The 15,955-nt window shown below is 44.1% G+C and overlaps 1 protein-coding gene across 6 annotated transcripts in view; it reads left to right on the forward strand.

Moving 5' to 3' along the window:
• Positions 1-465: 465 nt before the first annotated feature.
• The window catches only part of TELO2 (telomere maintenance 2), a 33,802-nt gene continuing 18,312 nt past the window's right edge, over positions 466-15,955 (forward strand). For 2 of the 6 annotated variants that reach the window (XR_006353521.1, XM_043969778.1), the window contains exons 1-6: positions 466-846; positions 2,529-2,880; positions 5,652-5,932; positions 8,413-8,481; positions 12,610-12,757; positions 14,182-14,317. Coding sequence is in view for 5 of the 6 variants with exons in the window: in XM_043969778.1 (XP_043825713.1) it covers positions 2,546-2,880; positions 5,652-5,932; positions 8,413-8,481; positions 12,610-12,757; positions 14,182-14,317 (969 nt within the window). In the remaining variant the exon portion in view is untranslated. Of the gene's footprint in view, positions 943-1,814; positions 2,150-2,528; positions 2,881-5,651; positions 5,933-8,412; positions 8,482-12,609; positions 12,758-14,181; positions 14,318-15,955 lie in introns of those variants that run through there. The other 4 variants (XM_043969786.1, XM_043969806.1, XM_043969796.1 and 1 more) reach the window with 4 other exon arrangements.

Consider the following 15,955-nt stretch of genomic DNA (forward strand, 5'->3'; position numbering starts at 1 on the left):
GACTGTTTTCTCTTACAACTAGCTAATATGGGAATTTTTCCATGACTACTCATGTATAACTTATTTGAATTGCTTGAGTTCTTGTGGGTGGGGGGGTGTGAATGGAGGGGGGAAGAGAAGTTGGAACACAAAGTTTTTTTTTTTAATTGATGTTAAAACTTTTTTTACATATATTTTGGAAAATAAAATTCTATTAAAAAAATAATGAGGTTGAATCAGATTGATATCTAACGTTCCTTGCAATCCAGCCTTGACTACGTCACTTGGACCTCAGTCTTTCTCCGCCTTCCCGCCCTCTCCCCAGTAACATGATGGGTAGGATCCCTTAGTTTCTTCTCGCCCAAATAACTCCAATCACGGGAAACAAGCTCTTTGGCTTCCACTGCACGACCCCGCCCCCACCCTTCTCTCGCGAGCCCCACATTCACGCCCAAGTTCTCGCGAGCGTTCGGGGAAGGGCGTGTACCCGCTGATTCGTCACAGAGGGAACAAGAGACAAGACAAAAAATAAAAAGACAACTAGCGTCGCTGGCCGTCCCATTCGGTATTTTCCTTTGATTTTTCCATTTGCATTTTGTTTCAGAGGTCCCATTCATTTTAAGAAATTAAAAGGAATCGGACGCGGTTGTAAACCCAAGGGGCGGAGCAGAGCTGAATGGCATCGAATCGGGGTTGAGGAGGGACGGTGCGCAAGTGGCCTCTGGGACTCGCTGTTGAGCGCGGAGGATCCCTGGGGGACGGAAAGCGTAGGAACAGCTGGGGGACTCGCTGATCACCACAGTCTGGAGTGGGGCGATGAGCCAAAGGTGCAATCTAACCCTTAACGGAGCTCGAGTGGGTGCTACAGTGAGTAATTACGCTTCCGGGACCGTCGTTACGCTAAGGGGCTGTGAGGAGGGACCCAGCGCTGATTGGCTGATCCTGGCACAAGGGCAGTGGAGGGTATGTTCAGGCTATTTGCCCTGCCATAACTGATTGGCTGGTGTTGGTCAGGTCCCGCCCTTCTCCTCACTCTCTTCCTTACTGGCCATGGGGTGGGTGGCTCCGCCCTTTCCCCAGATTGGCTTGTCTCAGAGTCTGAAAACGGCGTCCACGTGCATGGAACTTCCCAGATGGATTTCAAATGAATCCTTTAAGTTAGGAGGGGGCGGCTTCTTTGGGGGACGGAAAAGGACTCTGATTGGGGAGGCCCTACCTTGTTTCTGATTTCACTGTGTGACCCCCGTGTATGTCGTTTCTTCTTCAGGGCCTCAGTTTTCTTAACAACAACAACAACAACAACAAACCCACAATGAGTGGACTACAGAAGGGGCTTTAGTCCCGTGAAATAAAACATGATCAGATCAGGCCCAGAAAAGCGTCGGATGACTCGCTTGAGGCCGCACAGCTCATCCAACTCCAGCTCTAGTGCCCTTTCTGTCACATCGTGACAGACTGGCCAGGTTCTTAGAGATCACCTAAGGCCAGTTTCCTCCTTTTACAAAAAAAGAACTGAGGTGCAGGGAAGGCCCAAGTCACACAGTAGATTAATGACAATGCTGGGTCTTGCTTTTAGTCCTGTGTTCTATCACTAGGTCCGGCTGGGGTAATGAATTGTACAAGAACTATCCTCTTTAGGAATTTGTTCAGTCAATCAGTAAATGTTTATTAAGTGCCTACTTTGTGCCAGGCACCATGCTAGGGTCTAGGATTTGTTGTAAAGAAGTACTTTGTAAACTGCAAAGTGCTAAAGAGATTATTACAAGCTGAAAGTTCCAAATATTTGTTATCTAACTTTGTGGATAGCTAGCTTTCCTGTGTGACCTTTCATTAGAGCTCTTAAAATACAAAGAAAGGATTACTAAAGTATACCTGACTGTCATTTCAACTCAGCAAGTCTGCTAAAGTGGTAGTAGATAGAGGAATGTAAGATTCCTGTTTTCAAGGAACTTTGAGCATTTGTTTAAAGCCAAGGCATAACTGACTACCTGTTAGGACTTCTTGTAGAGGGTAATCAGTCCTACATCGAATGAGAATTTGGACAAGGGGGATCTGAGACCCTTTGTAGCTCTAGGTGCCATGCTTTTAGTGAAACTTGAAGAGAGAAAGAATCTTTAAGAAAAAAAAAGCCAAACTGCAAATAAACATTTGGAGAAGTAGGAAGAACCAAGTAAGTGCTCTCTGGTACTTCAGATTGGAAAGAGGCATTAAGAGAAGCAGGGTAGTAGAGAGGCCAAGGTGGGAAAACAGCCATAGGACGCGGTTATGAAGTGGTTTCTTAATGGTTGTGGCTTTGGTAGAATGTCAAGGGAAAGAAACCAAACTGGTAAACATCAAGAATAGAAGTAGCTGAGAGGAACAGTGATGTGCTCACACAGCTTATATGTGAAGGAGAGAAGAAAGGAAGAAGCTTCTAAGAGACTGTAATAACCAAAATATAATAGTTTTATGTGATGTTACAGATAATATTTATTCCTAACTATTTTTCTTTATGACTGGAACTGATCCCCAATGTTGGGTTTTAAATATATTTTTTTCCTTTGTTTCAGCTCTGATACTGGACACAATGGATCCTGAACTCTCTGAGGTCCGACACACTATACAAGAAGTTCTCCATATTCTTTCATCTTCTAGGGATGGGGTCCAAATCTCTGAGGCCCTGAGGTCTGTGAAGCACTACTTGAATGGAGTGCAGAGCACAGTCCTACCCAGAGAGAGGGAAGAATTTTCTAAGACATACTTTTCTACCTTCCTTCGATGTCTTGTCAACAAATTGAGCCCTGATTGGCTAGAACTGCTACCTGCAGGCCAACTAGAGGAACTGTGGGATAGCTTTTTTCTAGAAGGTCCAGCTGACCAAGCCTTTCTGGTGTTGATGGAATCCATCATTGTTACTGCTGGGTAAGTATAGTTAGCTGGATTTTGTGTTTTGAGATTTTTTTGTTTGATTTAAGCAATGACTTAAATGGTGTAAGACAAAAAGGGTTACCAGCTTACTGATCTTAATTCTATGAATAATCAGCCATTCTTACTTTTCTTATTAATAAACATTTATCTAGTAATTATAAAATTGGACCATTTCTCATTATCTTCTTTCAGACATTTTTATGTATCATGGATATATGGAGTGGGGCAGTATTAGGTAAAAGAGGAGTATTAGGTAAACAGGAGAAATAATTTTAAAACATTATTTTATCCCTTTTCTATTCGCGCCCCCCCCCCCCCCCAAACACACACACACATTGGGGAGGAGGTAGGAGTCCATCTCTGTAAGAAAGTGGGTAGCCTACTTCATCATTAGTTATGAGAAGACATATTAATGGCAGTTCACATTTATATAGTGCCTTTTTTCTTTTCTTTTTCTTTTTTTGGTAAGGCAATTGGGGTTAAGTGACTTGCCCAGGGTCACACAGCTAGTAAGTGTCAAGTGCCTAAGGCCGGATTTGAACTCAGGTCCTCCTGAATCCAGGGCCAGTGCTTTATCCATTGTGCCACCTAGCTGCCCTATAGTGCCTTTTTTTCAAATGGGTCTGAACCTTTGATTTCATTTGTGTGAGGGAGACTTGAAACTCCTTCTACTAGTATAGACCAGCAACCCCTCTATAATTTATAGTCTTAGAGAACTGCTTGGGGGCACTGAGCAGGTAAGTGGTTTATTTACCCATTGTCACATGGATCAAAGATTTAGAGTTGGGAGGGTCTTAAAGGCCCTCTAGAACAAACTCTTCATTTACAGGTGAGGCCCTGAGAGTCTAAGTGACTTGCTCTAGTTGATCCAAGAGGTGGCTAAAATAGGATTTGAATAAGGGCCGCTGTGGTAGGCCCTGGGGATAAAAAAACACAGTAGTTGTACTTAAACCTTCCTGTTTCTAAGACCTGTTCTTTATCCACTCTTGTCCCATTTAACAACAACCCTGTGTAAATAAATACCATGTTTACAAAGCACTTTCTTCATAGAAAGCTTCGAGGTAAATAGTACAAATATTATCATCTTCATTTCACAAATGAGGAAACTGAGACAGAAGTTAAGTGATTTGCCTATGTTCCATTTGTCTATGGATCACCTGTCAGAGACAGGATTTGAACATAGGCCTTTTGACTTAAAAGACCAGAGGTCTTGGGGCAGCTAGGTGGCGCAGTGGATAGAGCACTAGCCCTGGAATCAGGAGGATCTGAGTTCAAATCTGGCCTGAGACACTTGACACGTACTAGCTGTGTGACCCTGGGCAAGTCACTTAACCCCAATTGCTTCACCAAAAAAAAAAAAATAGAGGCATGACATGATCACACCTGTGCTTTAAGAAAAGACCAGAGGTCTTTCTAATGTAGATAATTAGTTTTTTCCCCTGCAAACAGAAATATTTGTCAGCATTATGGAATTTCAGAGTTGAAAGAGACCTTAGATGTGCCAAAGCAGAAATCCCACCTATAACATCCCTAGTCCATGGTTATATAGCCTTCAGTCTAAGACCTTCAAAGTTGGACCTTGAGAAGCATCCTGGATATCTCTAATTCTTAGGAAAACCCATCTAATGTTGAGCCAAAATCTCTCTACCTTTAATTTCCTTTTCTTTTTTTTTTTTTTTTTTTGGTATGTGTGTGTGAGGCAGTTGGGGTTAAGTGACTTCCCCAGGGTCACACAGCTAGTAAGTATCAAGTGTCTGAGGCCGGATTTGAACTCAGGTACTCCTGAATCCAGGGCCGGTGCTCTATCCACCGCACCACCTAGCTGCCCCTCTAACCTTTAATTTCTACCCATTTCTTCTAATTCTGTCCTTCAGGGCCAACTAGAATAAATTTAAACCCTCTGCTCCATGAAAACCCAGCAATTTGAAGACATGAATCATGTCCCCCACCTAGGCCTCCTGTTCTCCAGACTAACTCCCTGCTCCCTGCCCCCTGCCCAGTTTCTTTAATATTCCTATAACAGTTTCAAGACTCCTTCCTATTCTGGTTGCCCTCTTCTAGACATGCTCCAGCTCATTGCCCCTTCTAATATGTGGCACCCAGAACTGGGCACAGTGCTCTGGATTTTGGTCTCATTGAGAAGACTATGTTGGGGCTGTCATCTGCATTGACTTGGACACTGTTGCTTTGGTTAATGCAGCCCAAGATTGCATAAACCTCATGGGCGGCTACATATAGAGCTGACTCTTTGAGTTGGCAGTAAAATGATCTGGTTGTAGAAGACTGCTTGACCTTGTCCTAGTGCAGCCATCTGTCCTCAGAGTCAAAATTGTATTTCTAGAGCAGTGCCATCCTGTAAAAGAAGGCATGTCTAGGAATTGCAGATTTTGAGTTGTTATGCGTTTATACAGCTTCTTTGGGAGGTGGCATGGCTTGGCACATTGAGAGCTGGCCTCAGCAAAGCTGGATTCAGGCCGTGCCTCTGCCATCCTGGCTATTTCCCTAGGCAAGTCACTTAGCATCACAGTATACCTGGTACAGATTGCAGAAACAGCTGAAGATTCATACGAGGAGTTTCCTCACACTGATGAAATCATAGGTCCATACCAAAGAGCAATAACAGGAAGACTCTCTTCTTTCTAGAGAAGCTCAGGATTGTGTGGTGACTTCTAGCTCATGCCTCTTGGATTCAGAGATGCCGTAACCAGTCGTCACCATCTGTCTCCTCACTGTGGCCTTTCCTTTGACTTCCCTTTTGATTATAGTCCGAGCTATCGTCTGATGAAAATGGCCCAGGTGCTCACCAGGTTCCTGAAGAGGGGCAGACTGGCAGAACTGATGTGGGAGATGTGTCAGCCGCCGCAAGTGCCCCGGGGTTCCTGCCTTCTCCAGGAGACTTTGCTCAACAAAGTTGTATGTCTGCCCGATCACCTCAGTAACCAAATGAAGGAGCAAAGCCCGTCCCTGTTCTTTCCCCAAAACTACTTTCCCCTGCTTGGGGAAGAGATGATCCAGGTGCTCCAGAGGATCTCTGTCTCCCTCAGAGGTGAGCACAGCCATTGGCCCTCCTTCCTCCCAAACCATTCAGCAACACTGCAAAAGGCAGCTGGGATTTGTTGAATCATTTGTCTAGATTTAATTTTGTTGTTCAGTCATTTTAGTTGTGTCTAACTCATTGTGAGTCCATTTGGGGTTTTATTGGCAAAGACACTGGAGCAGTTTGCCATTTCCTTCTCCAACTCATTTTACAGAGTCAGAAACTGAGACAAAGGTTAAGGCCACACAGTAAGTGGCTGGATTTGAACTCAGGAAGATGAGCCTTCCTGACTTCAGGTTGGGTATTCTATCCAGTGTGCCACCCAGCTGCCTTATGAAGTCCCAGAATAAATTCCCATATTACTAGAGAACCTTTATCTTTCCCTCCATTCCTCAGGGCAAAGAGAGTGAACACCAGCAAGTTGCTTAGATTTTGACCTCTGGACAGCATGGCTTTTGTCTCTACTAGTGGGTATTTGATAAATCAGGTCAAGAGTGAGGCAGCTCAGGGGGCAGCTAGATGGCGCAGTGGTTAAGCACCGGCCCTGGATTCAGGAGTACCTGAGTTCAAATCCGGCCTCAGACACTTGACACTTACTAGCTGTGTGACCGTGGGCAAGTCACTTTACCCCCGTTGCCTGCAAAAAAAAAAAAAAAAAAAGAGTGAGGCAGCTCAGCTCTTTCTTGTTTGGTTAAAGGGGAAGTCACCTGCTATTGTAACAGCAAAAACTGTTTCACAGTCCATAGTAGAGAAGCAGAGATTCTTTCTTTTCTCGTTTCTGTGGCGAGTTTCCATGAGTCTTCGTTTACTATTCCAGTTTGGTTCTTGAAAATATTACCTAATATACCTTTGGTAATTAACATTATTGTTGAATAGTTATTGAATGATCCTCACAGAAGTCATAAGTCAAGGCCTACAGCTGGAAAGAGCCTTGAAGGCTGTGTAGTCCAACTCCCTGCTTTTACTGTTGAAGAAACTAAGGTAGTAAGAGGTTAAGTGATTTGCCCCATGTCACACAGGTGGTAAGTAGTAGAGATTGTATTTAAACCCAGAGCAAGTATTCTTTCTGTAGAACCATGCAGCATAGTCACAGTGTGATGGCAAAACAGACGATTCTAAATACGGGGCCTTCTGAGCTTTTAAATCTAAGCATCTTCCAGGTTATGTATTCAAGGGAGAATCAAATGATTTCCTTGAGAAATTTTCCTGTGTTGTAGGACTAGGCCCCCAGCTATAAATTTACTCAGACAGGGCTCCTCGATTAATGTGGATCCCCTCCATGTGAATGACAGGCTGTAGGAGCAGTCCCAAAGGGAAATGACTCACCTCGTTTTGACTTCTAGTTCTGTGTCAGAAAGTTGTTCTTGCCTTTGCAGTTGATGGTTTTCCTCTCTGTTGTCAAAGTTAAGCATCAGTGCTGTGTGTGAAGTTTGCATGTTGTGGGACTGCCTCTTTGTGAACCTTTGGTACTCTGCTTTACCTGGTGTTTATTTTGTGTGTGCATGCTGTCTTCCCCCCAAAGAGGGTAGGAACTGTTTCATGTTTGTCTTTGTGTTCCCAGCACCTAACGGTAATTAACATATAGGAGGTGCTTAATACCTGCTTGTTGATTGATTGTGATACTCGGGTCTGTTACTGTCTTTTTCTATGTAGAGGCAGCTAGGTGATTCAGTGGAGAGAACATTGGATCTCGAGTCAGGAAGGTCTGAGTGGATATGTGGCCTCAGACATTTACTAGATGTATGACCCTCATCAAGTCACTTAACCTGCTTCAGCTCAGTTCCCTCATTTGCAAAGTGGGAATGACAGTAATAGCACCTATTTCTCAGCTTATTGTGAGGACATATCGAGATGTTATTTGTAAAGTACTTTGTAAACCTTAAAACAAACAGAAATGCTATCACCAGCAGCAGCAGTAGCATCATGGACCTGTGGCATCCCCTTGCCTTGCCATAACTCATCAAATGTTGATGCTGGAAAGAATAACTTACATATTTGAAGGCATATAGCTCTGTGTTTATAAATGAGGATTCTAGAAGTAGATAAGGAAAGCTCTATGAACCTGGCAGTGCTTTTCTTGAAAGGCCTTTGTTTCAGCTCCTGGTTGGTGGGGAACTACAGAGATTTTCCCTTCTTTGATCCTCCCAGGCTCTCCTGGCCACCCCCATGCAAGTCTAGGGCCTTATCACTTGAGAAAACGAGTGCTCTGGAGGCAGGGAAATAGCCCATTAAATGACTTCAACAACAGATCTGTACTTCCTACTTGGTAATTCATTCAGAGCTGTTTCTAGGGTCCCTCTGGTGGCTGCCACCATTGGTTAGGTAGTGCCTGGTGCAGGACCTTGCACATGGTAGGCACTGAGTAAGTATTTGTTGAGTAAATGGACAAGTGAATCTCTGGGTCAGCAGGAGAGTTCAGTGGGGACAGGGTGGCTGTTAAGTATGTAAATTTCCCTGAATTTTATGGATTTTTTTTTTCCCTACTCTAGGAGGCTTGGATTGTTCCATCTCCTTTTTATCTCAGATACTAGCAAAAGTCTGCATCCATGGGAGACAAAGTGAGTACTTTGTAATCTTGGTTATAGGAACAACTTATGTTTTAATAGTAATTTCCGCTTGTGCATTCGCTATCGATCCTTCATGCAGGGAGGCATTAGAGGATCTCAGAATTAAAAAGTTGGAAGGGACCTGGGCATCCATCTAGTCCAAACCGTACATGAAAGGAATCCCTGCTATAACATACCCAGCAGCTGGTCATTGATAAGCTTTTGCAGCTCATAAGTGTCTGTTAAACTGTGATGTCCAGAACACTGAACTCAGTGCTACAGATAAGATCTTTTTTTTGGGGGGGGGGGGTGAGGCAATTGGGGTTAAGTGACTTGCCCAGGGTCACACAGCTAATGTCAAGTGTCTGAAGTCGGATTTGAACTCGGGTCCTCCTGAATCCAGGGCTGGTGCTCTATTCACTGCACCACCTAGCTGCCCCTGTAGATAATATCTTACAAAGACAGAGTCTTGTGGGACCATCACCTTCCTATTCCTTCACAGGGGAGCCAAAGAGAGTTTGGGTTTTTTGGCTGCCATGTCACATTGCTGATTCTCTTGAGCTCACAGCTCCCTAAAACCTCTAGGTCTTTTTCAGAGCAGCTGCCTTCTAACTGGGCCTTCTCCATCTGGTGCTTCTGATGCTGATATTTTTAGACTTAAGTGTTAGACATTACATTTATCCCAATTGAATTTTATGTTCTTAGGTTCAACTCAGTGTTCTACCCTGCCAGTCAGGGTGTTAGCTGTCCCTTCCAGGTTTGTGTAATATGAAAATTTGATTAGCATGTCATTTATAGGTTCATCCAGATCATCAATAAAATCATCAGCACAAGAGCAAGTAGAGATCCCTGGGGCACTCCACTGGACACCTTCTGCCATGCTGACATTAAGCCATTAACGACTATTCTTTCAGTCACTTCATTGTATTTTTATCTAGTTCACATCTCTTTATCCTCTCCACAAGAATAATAGGAAATATTTTATCAAAAGCTTTACTAGGGGCAGCTAGGTGGCGCAGTGGATAGAGCACCGGCCCTGGAGTCAGGAGTACCTGAGTTCAAATCCAGCCTCAGACCTTAACACTTACTAGCTGTGTGATCCTGGGCAAGTCACTTAACCCCAATTGCCTCACTAAAAAAAAAAAAAAAAGCTTTACTAAAATTTAAGTAAAGTAGCCATAGCATTTCAGCTGAACTTTTCTTGCTCTGACTCCTCTTCATAATGCTCTTTCTGCTCTCCAGGGTCCTGATGAGGGTCAGGTCTCTCCTCCTCCTCCTTAGATCTTTTTTTCATTCAAGTCTGACCTTATACAGCTACAATACCCTCAGCCCTTGAGAGTGATGGTTAGAGAGGCATTCTTCAGTTTCCTCCACCTCCTCTGGGGTGGAAATCAGCTTCCCCCTAAAACACAGATACCAAGTCCCTTGGCACTGGCAGAAATACAAACATTGTACCCTCAGTACACGTCACTACAACGTTTTCCCTCTTCTCCATATTACTTAAGATTTTCAGCCTTGTTTCTTTGAATTGCCTATGGGTGATTACACCTCAGTCCTAAGCACTTGGTTGAAATGTTTTCAGCCAATTAGCTCCTCTTAATAACTTGATAAACTCCACTCAATTTACTTTCCTTAGTCTTCACAGTTATACCCTATCTCCCTTTCTGCCTTGCACCAACTTACCTGTTTAGTCATTTTGCCTCCTTCCTCCCTCTACTCTCTAGAACATTTTGCTTCGTCCTTCCAATTGTTCTGTTTACTGCTTAGTTTTTCTTACTCGTGTTGCCTTGTATTGCTAACCACCTTCTCCTTTTCCTTCTTGAGGTACCCTGGAAGATTTTGTAATCCTCCTTGAGTGTCTTTAAATTTCCTTGATCCTGCTTCTCTTTCCAACCGGAAGAGGAATTGAGATAAATGTCTGGTTTGGAGATTGTCATCCTTTAAATTTTACTCAGTTTCTCCCAAGTTTTTCTAAATTTCTTCTCAAATTCAGCCTCTGACCTACTTCACTTAATCTAAACTATTTAATTTCTTTTTCCTTACTTAGATCAAGTGTTTTTTTTTGTTTTTTTTTTTGGTGAGGCAGTTGGGGTTAAGTGACTTGTCCAGGGTCACACAGCTAGTAAATGTTAAGTGTCTGAGGCTGGATTTGAACTCAGGTCCTCCTGAATCCAGGGCTGGTGCTCTATCCACTGTGCCACCTAGCTGCCCCAAATGTTATCAGTACTTTTTTTTTTTTAGTGGGGCAGTGAAGGTTAAGTGACTTTCCCAGGGTCACACAGCTAGTAAGTGTTAAGTGTCTGAAGTTGGATTTGAATTCAGGTCCTCCTGACTCCAGGGCTGGTGCTTTATCCACTACACCACCTAGCTGCCCAGATCAAGTGCTTTTTTATCCCCGGCCTTCTCTCATGGAAGCAAGAACACATTTAATTATATGTTATATCACTTCTTTAGATGTCCTGGTCATTTATTACCATTGATTAGTATTTATTAATTTATACATGAGAAACTAAAGTTCAGAGATTTGAAGTTATTTGCCTGGGGCCATATAGAGCCAAGATGAGAATCCACAAACAATTAATGTGAAAAAGTTTCCAAAAGGACCTCAGCTGTGCTTCACCTTAACTAACAACTGTATTCTTTCCATGGAATGCTCATCCTTCCCTTTGACAGCCACTCTTAGAAGCCTCTGCCTGGGGCCTTCTTCTCCTTACCAGTGACTCCCTCCCTTGGAAGGGTTCCAAGCATGCTTTACCTCACTCATACTTGGACTGTCTCCATGAAACCCTCCTCCTCATCTGCTGCATTGTTCATGATGTCCATTTCTCCCATTATGTGCTGTCTCCCCCTTGAGAAGGGTAGGGACTGTCTGGTTTGCTTGTATTTGCCTCCCCAACGTTTAGCACAGAGCCTGTCAGGTAGTGAGGGCTTAATAAGCGCTTTATCTCTCTGTCCGTATATCTCTTCATCTGTACATTCTTCCATTTAGGGATTTTCTTGGGCTGTAAACTCAACATGGGTCATCAGTATGATGGGGCACCTAAAAAGGCCAATCCAGACCTGGTTGAATCCAGAGTACAGGGGGTGATAGTCCTGCTGTCCTCTGTATGGCTTGTACAGGGCCCCGTAGCCCTGGTCAGACCACATTTTATGAAGGATGTTGTTGAGTGGGTACTCATCCCGAGGAGAGTGACCAGGATGGCTGGAGGTCTCAAAGCTGGCCCATACCAGAATTGGCTGAAGGAGCCTAGAGAAGAAAAGACCGGAGGAGGGGAGGACTTGATAAATATCTTTGGGTCTTTGGAGGGCTGCCATGGGAAGAAGGGCTAGTCTTGTTCTGCTTGCTCTCAGTGGACAACACTAGGGTCAGTGGGGCTGGGAGTTGCAGAGAAGCCGATTTCAGCTTTAGTTGTAAGGAAAACCTTTCTTACATCCAGAGTCCATTGGGCTGACTTTGGAAGCAGGGCTTCTCCTCACAAGGGACCTTTTCTCTTTTTTTTAATAATTAAAAAAAATGTTATGCTTTTTAAAAAATGTCATGATTACTTTCTAGGGATGGCCTGCCCCTCCTCCCCTTTGAATCTTTGCTTGTGGCTAAGATCACTGGAGCTCTTCAAGTGGAGCCTTGATGACCAGTGGGTGGAGAGGGGATCCTCAGACATAGGACTATAGACTTAGAATCGGAAGGGACCTCTGAGGTCGTCTTGTCCAGACCCTTCGTATGGGCAAACTGAGGCACTGTGAAGGTCAATGGCTGCTTCAGGGTTACACAGCTAGTTAGTATCTAAGAATAGGATTAGAACCTTGGTCTCCTTGCCCTAGACTCAAGTGCCCTATTCATCATACCTCAGTGGCTTGGACTATGGCTTCCGAGGTCCCTTTGAACTCTGCATTTTTGTGATTCAAATCATCCTTTTCATGATCAATATGTGGTTCAAGTTAGGTAAGGATTGCAGAGGAAGAGCGCCTAGAAACTTGCTCTTAGAAGTATTTGCTTTGAAATATTTATAGTCTCTGCTCCTGGGAAGGACTTTATTTTTCTGTCCTGACTCCATCATATACACATTAGATGTACCTTCCTTGGGAACCTGGTCTAGGAGTACGCCAGGTCACTTGTCTTTGTGTCTGTTTTCCCTTCAGAAGAGATTCTGGGAGTGTTGGTGCCCCGTCTGACAGAGCTCACCCAGGCTGACTGCATCTGGCAGAGGCTCAGTTGGCGTCTTGTGGAAAGTGTGCCAGATCGGGGGATGGAGCCTGTAGTGTCTGGACTTATCCAAGAAGCTCCAGGGTAAGAAATCAAGAAAACACTGTCCTAACATCTTCAGAAATCATTTTTGTTGAAAAGCATTGGCCCAGGGGCAGCTAGGTGGCGCAGTGGATAGAGCACCGGCCCTGGAGTCAGGATTACCTGAGTTCAAATCTGGCCTGAGACACTTAACACTTACTATCTGTGTGACCCTGGGCAAGTCACTTAAAAAAAAAAAAAAAAGAAAAGAAAAGCATTGGCCCAAACTATTCACATGATGATAGTGGTGCCATTGGGAGACTCTGCTGGTGCTGGGAGCTGCTCCAGCCATTCTCCCTGTAGCCATACCGCTGCTTTAAAAAATAGAGAAAGAGTCATGGAGAAGAGCTTTGACTCACTTGGCTAATATCTTCACTGGGTCTCCTTTTGCTTCTTTAGAGTCTACCTAATATGTGATTATAATGGGATTCACTGGAGTGGCCACCTTAATTTTTCTTGTTGATGTTTCCTTTTTGTAAATGGGTTTTTAAATGGGTTGTTTGCCTTAACAACGATGCTGCCTCTGACACCACCTGTGCGACCTTGGGCAAGTCATTCACCTTTCCATGCCTCCATTTCCTCATCTGTAAAGTGAAGGAGTTGATGTGGATCAGAGGTGTTGAACCCAGGCCTGTGAACTGTGCAGCCAGAACCAGATTAAAATATAATTGGGAAATACTTGACAAAACAATTAAAAATACCACAAAATTTAATGTTTGTGGTTTTCTTAGTCATTTGTGGCCCAGAGGGATCCTTACATGCATTTTCAGTGGCCCTCATTTCCATTTGAATTGGACACACCTGGGCTAGATGGTCTCTGAGGGCCTGCCCAGCTCTTGGTTTGTGCACTTTGTTATGGTGAAACATTATCTCTTCTTGACACTTGTGCTTGTACCTGATGATTCTGAGATGCAGGACCAGGGCACTCTAGCACAAGTCTTTGCTGACAAAGGCAATGCTGTTGGCACGGAGGTTTGTCCCTGAGGTCTCCTGAACACCTGAGCCAGAACACTCGGTGGGAATGGCTGGGAGTCCCATGATGGATTCGAGGGTGCTCCTTTTGGACAAAGGGATTTCTTTGGTGTGGCCTTAGCCCCAGGTGACCCTCTCCCACCATACTCCTCCCTGGGCCTGACTTCTTTTTTTTTTGGTGAGGCAGTTGGGGTTACGTGACTTGCCCAGGATCACACAGCTAGTAAGTGTTAAGTGTCTGAGGCTGGATTTGAACTCAGGTCCTCCTGGATCCCAGGCCGGTGCTCTATCCACTGCGCCACCTAGCTGCCCCCTGACTTCTTTTTTTTTGTAACTAGAAGAGCCGATAGTTCTGAGTTTGTATGGAGCAGTTTCCCTTTGGACATGTTCAGAAATGCTGAACGTGCTCAGGTGGCTGGTGTGCTGTCAGCCTGCTGTTCTTCTGTCTCTTTCAGGGCCAGAGTTCTGTCTCAGTTACTGGGGAACCTGGTGATGAAGAACAAGAAAGCCCAGTTTGTGGTGACCCGGAAATGCCTGTTGTTGCAGTACAGATACCCAGTGAGATTACGCATGGAAGAGGGTGGCCTACAGGTTCATCTGAGTGGTCTGTGGCTTGCTTGTCCACAGGCACAAAATTGTGTGCCTTTTAAGCAAGTACATATTTTACTGTCCTTGTTAAAAAGGCACATATTTTTGTGTGACGTGTATATTCAGCTACAAGAGATATCCCAGCATAGTGAATTTCTAGAAGGTAGGCCTTGGAGTCAGGAAGACCTGGATCAAGTGCGGTCTCTGATTCATACCAGCTGTCTGAGAACAGACAAATCACTTGCTCCCATGGATCTGTAGGTGGCTCCCTAACATTACAATTTATAGACAAGTGCCTAATCTGGTGAAGTATGGGGGAGTGGGGTTAATTTCCACACTGGGAGTCCCTTACACTAGTGAGATGCCAGGTCTAGATTTTATTGCAGAGTTAAAGCTGAGCTTTAAAAAACACAAACCAAGGGGCAGCGAGGTGGCACAGTGGATAGAGCACTGGCCCTGGATTCAGGAGTACCTGAGTTCAAATCCAGCCTCAGACACTTGACACTTACTAGCTGTGTGACCCTGGGCAAGTCACTTAACCCCCATTGCCCTGCAAAAAGAAAAAAAAATTAAAAAACACAAACCATCAAAATGTTTTAATGGATTGGTAAGGTCATCTATGTGATCACATCTTCTATTGGCACAGGTCCTAATGCATCTGTGTTCTCCTACCTTGTACAGTTCTCCATCTTCCATGAAGGTTCTACCCAACCTGCTAGAGGCCTGCCTTCCTCTACATCTTTTTTTTTTTTTAATGTTTTTGTAGGCCTCTTTTATTCTGAGGTCTTGCTACATGACTGACCTACCTCTGTTTCTGATCCTGCTTGCAAGTCACCATTGGAAGCATATTACAGCTTACTTTTACACCTCCCCCATCTTCTCTCCCTTGATCTTTGAATAACTCACAAAAATTATCATGACAAATATAGCTACTAAAATGACCATTTACCTAGGAAAAACTGTTCATGGTGACCATTTGTTCCAAGGATGGCTTACAGAACTGGGAGAGGTAGATGGGATGGGGAGATGGAATGGGGAGAAAGGGGCTGTGACCGAAAAGTTTCAGGACAACTGTCCTTAGGTGTCCAAAGTGTGCCAAAGGCGTTATAAACCACTTAGAACACATGTTCCTCTCTGATGAGATCTCAGGTTTTTATTCCACAGTCGATTAATCTGCCAAGTCTGGGTTTATTTGAGTGTTTGATGTTGATGGGCATGATAACATTTCGTCGGCCCAACTCATACTCAATTTGGATGTTTCCTCCAATGACAAAGAGTCATCCATTCATGTCTGTTCATCCTGTGAGTCTCGTGTCTGTGTCCTTTCATAACTTCTCCATAGGTTGGCTATCCGGTGTGCTGGGGACCTTCCTCAATTTATTTTGATGTTGCTCTCAGTTGTACATGCATAGACAAGACATGACCTGAATGTAATGAAGAATGTAGAATCTTTTTTTCCTCCTGCAAAGAGAGAGGGCCAAGAGGACTAAAGTTGTTTATAGGTAGTTGATGACCCAGGAGTAGGAGAGGCCTGTTTTCATTTGTTCAGGAATCGATTTGCCGAAAGAGTCATTGGCAGAATTGGAACTAGATTTCTGCATTTTTGATGTTTCATCCATTGCCTTAAACCCATTTCTAGGC

This window comes from Dromiciops gliroides, chromosome 1 (genome assembly GCF_019393635.1).
Source record: "Dromiciops gliroides isolate mDroGli1 chromosome 1, mDroGli1.pri, whole genome shotgun sequence".
NCBI classification, from domain to species: Eukaryota; Metazoa; Chordata; class Mammalia; order Microbiotheria; family Microbiotheriidae; genus Dromiciops; species Dromiciops gliroides.